This window comes from Poromitra crassiceps (assembly GCF_964638095.1).
Source record: "Poromitra crassiceps genome assembly, chromosome: 16".
Lineage (NCBI taxonomy): Eukaryota > Metazoa > Chordata > Actinopteri > Beryciformes > Melamphaidae > Poromitra > Poromitra crassiceps.
Genome location: NC_139645.1, coordinates 5,999,845 through 6,009,844, shown reverse-complemented (window position 1 = coordinate 6,009,844; position 10,000 = coordinate 5,999,845). Strand labels below are relative to the sequence as shown.

At 42.5% G+C, this 10,000-nt stretch overlaps 1 protein-coding gene across 1 annotated transcript in view; it reads left to right on the top strand.

The window, feature by feature from the left end:
* The window catches only part of LOC310791059 (GRAM domain-containing protein 2A-like), a 42,284-nt gene that overhangs the window by 22,980 nt on the left and 9,304 nt on the right, over window positions 1-10,000 (top strand). Inside the window, exons 3-6 of the mRNA XM_083652775.1 lie at window positions 1,904-1,961; window positions 4,430-4,802; window positions 5,960-6,063; window positions 8,186-8,284. Coding sequence (XP_083508901.1) covers window positions 1,904-1,961; window positions 4,430-4,802; window positions 5,960-6,063; window positions 8,186-8,284 — 634 coding nt within the window. The remainder of the gene's footprint in view (window positions 1-1,903; window positions 1,962-4,429; window positions 4,803-5,959; window positions 6,064-8,185; window positions 8,285-10,000) is intronic.

Genomic DNA, 10,000 nt, shown 5'->3' with positions numbered 1-10,000 from the left:
CAGTAGACATGTACATTACTTCATAATTAAAATCTGTCTATAAGAATCCAAGAAGCTCCTTTTTTGTCTCTTTTCTGAATCACTTTTGCCCTGCTGAGCTTCATTCTGCCACATTTGTGCTTTTTCCCAAGCCTGGTCTGACACCATCAAGGTTGTACGTTCACTCTCCCAAAAAATTGTAAAATAGCAACGTTTTTGGAGCAACGTTGCTATGTTACAATTTCGGCTCCGAAATTGTAAAATGGTAACGTACGTTTCTACAGGGGTGGGCGTGGTTTACGGAGATTTTCCGTTTCTAACCCCTCCCCCTACCCTAACCCTAACCCTAAGATCTCAGAACCTTACCATTTTACAATTTTTGAGCCGAAATTGCAACATAGCAACGTTGGTCCAAAACGTTGCTATGTTGCAATTATCTGTGAGACTGTGTTGCTATGCCGAATAACGAGTCAATGTGAGAAGAAGAAGAAAGTAATCTCATTACATATGGCATGCATTGCAAAATGATTGGGAGGAATCTAAACAACATACAGCAGTAAATTCTCCTTTAAGTGCTGGTTATTATATCTGCTGGGAGGAGATCCTGTCTGCAGTAGCAGTAGATATGAGAACCATGCTGAGACATCTGCTGCAGTGTTCCTGCTAGTCCTCCTGAGATTCGCTTGGTGCCAAATGGTGTAAGTGTGTGTTTGTTTGTGCGTATGCATGCATGTGTGTGTGTACATGCATGTGTGTGTGTACCAGCGAGGGCAAACATCTGTGTGTTCTGACTATAAACACAACAACAAATATCTGTGTGTTCTGACTATAAACACAACAACAAATATCTGTGTGTTCTGACTATAAACACAACAACAAATATCTGTGTGTTCTGACTATAAACACAACAACATGGAGGATTCTCTTTGTGTTTTGGTGAAAGCCTGCATCTAACAGAAGCTACAGCAGCTACGCGCTCAGCCATGCTTAACTCGTCATGTGGAAGCTTTGACCTAGTTGTGGCTTTCATAAATGTGGCAGTCATAAATGCACAGAGGCACTCTCTCACACACACACTGCCACACACACACACACACACACACACACTGCCAGACACACACACACACACACACACACACACACGTGCGCGCACACGCACACACACACACACACACACGCACGCGCGCGCACACGCACACGCACACACACACACACACACACACACACTTGGAAGCATACCGCCGTTCGTCATGCTGCCAAGGACAGCTTATGCGTTCCTGGGGCCAGATGAAGGCATAAAGCCACCTTCAGACCTGCCTGTATTACTATATTATACAGTCTGTTTCCCTGATATATAGCAATTTGATTTTTACAGTATAGTAAATACTTGTACTCAGCAGTGTAGTGTAGATGCATGGCATGGTTTACATAGTTTCAAAAAATAAATCGTAAAAGTGAATTTCTGGACATTTTCTTTTTAATCTTTGCAGTAGCTCTTGTTGTCACTCCTTCCCCACAGCGGTGCAACAGTCTTCCCCACACAAAAAAAAACTCATCCTGAAAGAATGGAAGTCCCCCTCTCCTCCACTTTCTTTCCAACTGTGGTTGATGGACATGATCTCTTGTCATAAGGATGGAGAGGCTCAGATCCCTGAGGACCAACTCACTTAAAAAGTTTCTAACGATTTGAGACCCGTTTCTGGCCGACCTCGACGAGGTCGGGGGCGGCGGGTGACTTGCGCGGTTGGTTCCTCTTGGACCCCTTGAGTGGGACCCCACGAACATCTCTTACAAGCACATAAGCACCCTATATGGACGGTAGCACCACATTATAATTGTCGATTGATATTGAATTGAAAATAAAATATATATATATTAAAAAAAAAAACACTTAACTCTAAACATGCTTTTTTTTTCACCTCAGGTTTCAGTTGATTGAGGATTTGTCCTATGAAGATGTGAAGAAATGCTACCGGGGCTCGGTGAGTCTTCGTTCCTTCTGTCCTCCTTCCTAATTGTTACTGTGTCTGTAATTGGAGCAAGCCAAGCCCCTCCCCCTCTGTCCTTCCTAATTGTTACTGTGTCTGTGATTGGAGCAAGCCAAGCCCCTCCCCCTCTGTCCTTCCTAATTGTTACGGTGTCTGTGATTGGAGCAAGCCCAGCCCAGCCCTGACCTGCAGCTGCAGCGCTATATTCATGTTTACCTTAAGACTCAATCCATAATTGCAGTGGCACTCCGCTTTCCCCACTAAGGGATGTGTTTATTTTGTGATTCTTTGGCCTGAAGACATTTCTTTCACTGTCAGACTGAGTATTTGGCACGTCGACATCGGTCTTACACGTATTTTAAACAGACCTGTGTTTCATCATGATTGGTTACAAAAGTATGACAAAGTATGACGTCTTTCATCGGAACAGCTCAGAGCGGTTACATGACTAACCTCTCGTTATGATTATGATTTCATTTTCTCATGATATATTTGGAGAAAATGGCTTATCTTCCTATCGGTGCACAACAAAATCAACACCGTGCCCGTGTTGATATAAGTCCAGCAGTCTGTTAATTTAACAGCAGAACCATATCAGCTCTGTGATTAGACAAACAAGTCTCTAATCAACATCTGTCAGTTTAAAATGTTGCCAACACTTAGGAACACTGGAAAATGTACCATGTGGGCTTTACTGGGGGGGGTCGGGTGTGAATCAAAATATCAAAATGTTTTTGTCTCCAGACAAACAAACTTGGGTGTGAAACACCAGCAACAATAAAAGGTTTGTTAGAATAATTGTAATCTCTATTCTATTGCGTCTTCATTTAATTCTCTGCTAACAAAATGCTCATTCTGAAAACTGGAACTTGTTTCCATTTGATCCATTTTGAGATTTGAAAAATTGGCTTACATCACCTAATAATAAAATAAATAAATAAAAAACATATTCCACTCAATTGCAACTGAGCTCATCTTTGACAGTAAAGGGTTTGCTCCAGTCCTGGACAATGTGCCACATAGAGGTGTGACCAAGTCCACTTTGATCCAGTCTCAAGTCTTGAGGCCCAAGCCTCGAGTCTAAATCTGGATTACCAAGTGAAGTCCAAGTGAAGTCCATAGATCACCAAGTCAAATCAGAACAAATCAATAGAGAAAACTAAATATCTAGATCCTTTCAATGCAATATGCTTTGAATAGGATGAAAACCTGGTAAGAGCTAGAATCAGTTTCAACTTCAATACATTCCATCCATTCCACACAGATAACAGAATTACATTCAGTCGTCTGCTGGAACCAATCTCATCACTATATCAATCTAAGTGATTTACAACAAACATGCAAGATCTTTTGTTCAGGACTTTACAAACCTTTACAAGTCACCAGAGTACAAGTCAAAGTCAAGTCCTGAGTCACCAGAACCCCAAGTCACATCAAGTCACTCTGAAGTGAGCTGCTCTCGCACAAGCTATGAATAGAACGACCGAAGATACAGACAAGGGATTTTCACAATTCACACGAAGGCAAACTGAGCCAAGTTGAACAAAAAATAGAGGAGAGAGAGAGAGACAGAGAGAGAGACAAAGACAGACAGAGAGAGAGAGAGAGGCAGAGAGAGAGACAAAGAGAGACAGAGAGAGAACCTGGTGACAGAGACAGGGTTCGAAGAGAATCTGAGCAGGGAGCGAGAGGAGATTTGGGGGAATGAACGAGGCTTCTCATGTGTTCGTGTTGCAAGACTGTCTCTGAACACAGGGAGGACTTGAGGTGTCACAGACCACCGCCACCAGCTAAGAGACAGACAGAGAGGAGAGAAAGAGAGGAAAGGAGGAGAGGTGGAGAGAGAGAGAGACAGAGAGAGTGACTACAAGTAAGCGTGGGTATCATGTCGAGTATCACGAACGGGAGTGTGTGTAGTGTGTGTGTATGAAGGAGAGAGAGAGAGAGAGGGAGAGAGAGAGGGAGAGAGACAGAGAGAGAGAGAGAGAGAGAGAGAGAGAGAGAGAGAGAGAGAGAGACAGACAGAGAGACAGAGAGAGACAGAGAGAGAGAGAGAGAGAGAGAGAGAGAGAGAGAGAGAGAGAGACAGAGAGACAAAGAGAGACAGAGAGAGAGAGAGAGAGAGAGAGAGAGAGAGAGAGAGAGAGAGAGACAGAGAGACAGAGAGAGACAGAGAGAGAGAGAGAGAGAGAGAGAGAGAGAGAGGGGGAGTGTCAGCAGCTGAGGTAGAGTCACTAGATGTTTCGGTTTGAGAGGAAGAGAATCTTTTAGTCTGAGGAAATGTCTGTGAACTGAGGCACCGATGCAGTAACTGTAAGTCTGTGCATGTACGTACGGTATAGTGTATGTGTAGTGTATGTATAGTGTAGTATAGTATTAGCATAGTATGTGTTTATAGACTAGAGCTAGTTGCGCGCGGAGGCAGTCCTGCCCGCCGGTACTGACCCGCCCCAGGGGAACAGTGTGTGTCTTGCAGCGGGGTGCTCCAGGCCTTGGACGTGCGCGAGTGTGTGTGTGTGTACGGCGCCAACGTGCTGAGCCTGGTGCAGGGCGCGCGGCTCCCCGGGCTCAACGAGCGGGTCACCGTGTCCGGGCTGCGGGACAGGGTCACGGTGTCCGCGCTGAGGGAGAGGGTCACGGTGTCCGCGCTGAGGGAGAGGGTGGTGGCCGCCGGCGCGGCGAGCGGAGCCCGAGATGGGGCCGTGGAGGCAGGCCGCTCGGCCAAGGAGCTGCTCATGACTCTGCCCTGTCCCTCTGCACAGACTGTCAGCAAGTACAACTCCCAGTACCACAAACTGTTCCAGTGCGTGCCCACGGATGAGATCCTCATGAAAGGTACTGTTGTTGTTTTTTTTACCCAATGAATGAACTGGTCTATTCTTTGACGTTATCCTTCACCATCATTTTTACCTTGTTATATACTTGTGATTGTGTCTTTTTTGTAATCATTTTTCATGCCCTTCTTAACCACATCGTTTTAGGTTTGCATGCCAACTGCTAATGTCAATCCGATCTCCAAAAAAATTGTAAAATAGCAACGTTTGTGGACAAACGTTGGTATTTTACAATGTCGGCTAAGAAATTGTAAAATGGGAACCGATTTTGGCCACCTGTAACACCCAATGATTTAATAATTTCATGAAAATGCAATAACGCCTGAAAATGTAATAAAATCTGCACTTAACATTATATATACGTGTGTATATATAGAAAAAAGCTATATATATATATATATATATATATATATATATATATATATAGCTTTTTTATATATATATATATAATTTAATACCTTTCTTCTTCTTTGCAAAACTACGTTTAGCCTACTGAAAACACTAACATTTGACACTGTTTGGAAATGTAAACTCTAGAATTTGAAATTTAGAACAGACTAGTGCAGTGCCCGTTCCCCTCCCTCCCCTTCCCCCATTCACACATCATGCTCTCCCACTCTTCACCCCCCCCCCCCACCCTCCCCCTGCTTGCACGCCCCCCCCCCCCCCCCCCCAAATTGATGTAATTGCAAGAAATTCGACACTGCACTTTCTCGGGTCCCCAGCAGCGCACATGCCAAGTTTCAAGTCGATCGGATGAACGGTTCTCGAGATGCATCTTCTGATTAATCATAGAATATGTAGAGGAGAGAGATAGTCTCTTCACTCATATAACCTGGGTTACAATGTAACCAACGGATCTCAATATAACCACCTGCACATTTGTTAGCATGGTTTAACTTGATTTGATTCTGAGGATGGTAGCATGGTCTTTGTTGCTGTGTGGAACCTATAATTCTTTTTTAATAAAACATGGATATGAAAATTCAGACAAGTATGATTTCTACTTTTCAATTTTCAACTATATACATGTATTAGGGGTGAACTAACTATACAAGAGGCCGTTTTAGAGATGTTGTTTCAATTGTTCTTTCTCCAGTCGCCATCTGTTCAAAGAAAGAGAAAGAACGTGTTATTCTGTCTCTTTTCTTTCCTCAGTGTACTCCTGTGCTCTTCTCAGAGACATCCTCCTACAAGGCAGACTCTACATCTCCAGAAACTGGCTGTGTTTCTATGCCAACCTCTTTGGCAAGGACATCAAGGTAGGACTGAGAGACAGAGACACTTTAACACACTGAAGTTGATTGACATTGATTAACTGACTGTTACTGACGGACACAATTTGACAACCAGATTGACACAAATTGACGAGCTGTTTGACTGACAGTCAGTCAGTCAGTCTTATGGCCAGACTCTCAGTGCCAGCAGTCTTAATAGAGAGCCAAAGTGGAACGTCACTTCCTGCTTCAGCACTGTACCAGAGATTTTCATCCGCCATTTATTTTCCCATAGACATTTCGTAAAATGCTTATAAAGACAGTTTTACTTGTTCAAACCAAACGGTTCAGATGTATTTAGAAACAGGAGAGACCACATAACATTTCACTCTGACCAAAACGTTTAAAAAAAAATGCGGATTTAAAGAAAATATTTTTTTTATTTATTTATTTATTTTAGTCCGAGTGAAATGTTCTATGGTCTCTCCCGATTCTAAATATAGCTGAATGAACCGTTTGATTTGAGCAAGTAAAACTATTTTTATAAGCATTTTACGAAATGTCTATGGGAAAATAAATGGCAGAAGAAAATCTCTGGTACAGTGCTGAAGCAGGAAGTGACGTTCCACTTTGCCTCTCTATACCGGCCCCCTTCACCCCTGCACGGTGGAGTCATGTACCAAGAACAGGTAGACTTTAATGAACTCTGAATCTTAACCAGCTATGCGTTTTTTTTTCTTTGATTCTCTTCCCTCTCCCTGAAACTCAACCTCTCCTGAGTCTCGTGTGACAATAAGCTGCTTATTCAGAGTGCATTCCTCACATTCTGACTGAAACCAGACACCTTTCTTTTCTATCAGGTTCACGTTCTTCTTCTCCCGGTGCTTTCCCCCTCTGTTCATTTCACCGTCTGTCTTCCCGCTAGCGCTGCCACCTTGCTGTCAGTGGTGCAATAGACTCCTTGCTTTGACTAGCCTGTGACTTGGTAAAAAAAATATTCTATAAAAATACACAGGGTTTGTGGTTGAATGTCACAAAATAGACACAGACATTTACTCAAATCACACTCCCAGTCGCTCGTCGTCAGCTTACTTGTAAGTTTGCCTCGTCAACTTCAAGCGTGGAAGTAACTATTAGATTAACTCACATTACTGTAATTGAGTATTTCTTTTGTACATTTGTACTATGTTTGAGTATGTTTTAAAGTCAAACTTTGTTTTGCTGAAGTATTGTACTTCATTTTAAATGTCACCCATTCCAGATTATATGGCTCTCTATAAGCATCAGAATCAGGAGGATCAGGATCAGGATATACTTTATTGTCCCCGAGAGGAAAATTGTCTTGGACAACAGTGCTACATGCGGCTGCATCATAAGAAGACAATACAAATGACAATAACAAACAGGAACAACAAAGGTCTACACATATTACGTGAAGAGATGCACCCTACGTATGAAGTGCATGGAGTTGTATTGCAACTGATCCGTCAAAAGAAAAGACCCATAAAGTAAAATTGCACTGAGGATAAAAGATGACATGTGCAAAGAAATGGGCGGGAGACTAGATAAAGTGACCTATGCTGCTGTGCAAAAAGTGGCTTACAATTAAAACAAATGGCAAGGTAATAAAGCAATATGATAATAAAATAATATATACACATATATATGTGTTATACACATATATATGTGTAGAAGTGTAGTGTATTGGTGTGAATTAGTCTATTATATCAATAATCAGATCGGCAACCTGACTTTGATTTGCTTGTGTACTTTATTTTATCATTTCAAAATTTTCAGCTTAAAATTATATATTTTGAAATCTGCAATCTCATCCTTACCTTATAAAATTGCATAATGTTTTCTTTTATATATATACCGTATATATATATATATATATATATATATATATATATATATATATATATATATATATATATATATATATAAATTATTATTATTATTATTTTTTTTAACATTATACAAACAAAACAAACGAACAAGCTTAGATAGAGGAAAGATTAGAAAAAACATAACAAAATTACAATTTTAAATTAGCTTATCTTACCTGAATACATTTTTATACCAGTAATTGTACTTCTACTTACCTCAAATACCAGCAATGGCATGTTTTCTGTAACAGTTTCTGTGTGTTTTTTCTCTCGTCCAGGTGGCGATCCCTGTGGTTTCCGTGAGGCTGGTGAAGAAGCACAAAACAGCCGGCCTGGTGCCCAACGGCCTGGCCATCACCACTGACACTGGCCAGAAGGTAAACACTTGTCCACGTGAACGAAGCCGCTCATGCTAATTAGCGTAGCATGGCTGTATTTTCCAGCCAGAGGCGTGATGGAAAAAACAACAGCCTGCTATAGATAGAAACAGAGAGAGGAGATCCAGCCTGGAGGCCAGAGAGAGAGAGAGAGAGAGAGGGAGAGGGAGGGTTTTCAGTTTCACCATCACCACCAGTCATGTGAAGAGGCAACAACAAAAAGTGTTAAGAAGCTATAGGGCCTCTTAACCTCTGACTCGGCCTGTCGCCATTTATTTTGAGTGTTGTCAATGTGACATATACTGTATTTCTGTTTCTGATGTTAAACTACTGCAATAAAAAGTGGCTTGTCAGTCAACAAAAAATGCTAACGGGTCATTCCCGAAATGGGGTCATCCCTATGTTCCCCGGGTCCTATGTTCCCCAGGTCCTATGTTCCCCGCTTTTCCCAAATAGGGTCCTATGTTCCCCGCTATGTTCCCTGGGAGAGGTTAGGTTTTGGGTTAGGGTCAGGGGGAGGTTAGGTTTAGGCGTGGGGGGTGGGAGAGGTTAGGTTTTGGGTTAGGGTCTGGGGGAGGTTAGGTTTAGGGTTAGTGAAAAACGGGGAACATAGAACCCGGGGAACATAGACATGATCCCCATGAAATAATGTTGTACTGTCAAAAAGATTAAATTATGGCTAATAGCTAGCATTAGCACCCACTAACATTATGTCATAGACAAGGCTCCTTGCGGTTTTGTAAAAACAAACAAACAAAAAACTTTCTGCATCACAGATACACAACTCTCCAAAAACAGTGTGGGAAATACTTACTTTAAACATATGACTGGCTTTCGTTAGCTGAATGTATTGAATGTATTTAGACGTAATTTTCGCCTTACACAGCTCAACGCTGAGGAAGGCTAGCTTCTTGCTAAGGAAGGCTAGCTTCTTGCTGAGGAAGGCTAGCTTCTTGCTGAGGAAGGCTAGCTTTTGCTGAGGAAGGCTAGCTTCTTGCTGAGGAAGGCTAGCTTCTTGCTGAGGAAGGCTAGCTTTTGCTGAGGAAGGCTAGCTTCTTGCTGAGGAAGGCTAGCTTCTTGCTGAGGAAGGCTAGCTTTTGCTGAGGAAGGCTAGCTTCTTGCTGAGGAAGGCTAGCTTCTTGCTGAGGAAGACTAGCTTCTTGCTGAAATGTCCGTTGCTGCCGTCTGTCCCAGATGACCATCAAAATTTCACAGGACATTTAGCGTGCTGGCCTGTCCTCTTTCTAAACTGAACGTTTGGATTGAGTGTGCTCGCTCAAGGTTAGGTTTTGGGTTAGGGTCTGGGGGAGGTTAGGTTTAGGCATGGGGGCTGGGAGAGGGGAGGTCGGAACAGCGAGAGGTCGGAACAGCGACATGGAACCAATCCCTCAACACAAGCTACAACTTTTGCCATAACATTGCCAACCCACGCTGCTGATAAGCAAACACACATAATATACTGTATATATTTTTTTTTCTTTCTTTCCCCCCCCCCTTTTTTGTGTGTGTGCCATTTAAGCAGATAAACCCATCCTTGGTGTTCTGCTGTATTCAAAGTAATGAGAAGCATGTGAAGGACTTTGCATGCTGTCAGCATTTTTTCTAAACTCTCAACAGTGACAAATATCCTTATCATCTGCTGCGCAGAATGTGGACATGTCTCGTGTGCTATAGGTTTGAATACAGCTGCCTCACATTACACACACACACGCACAC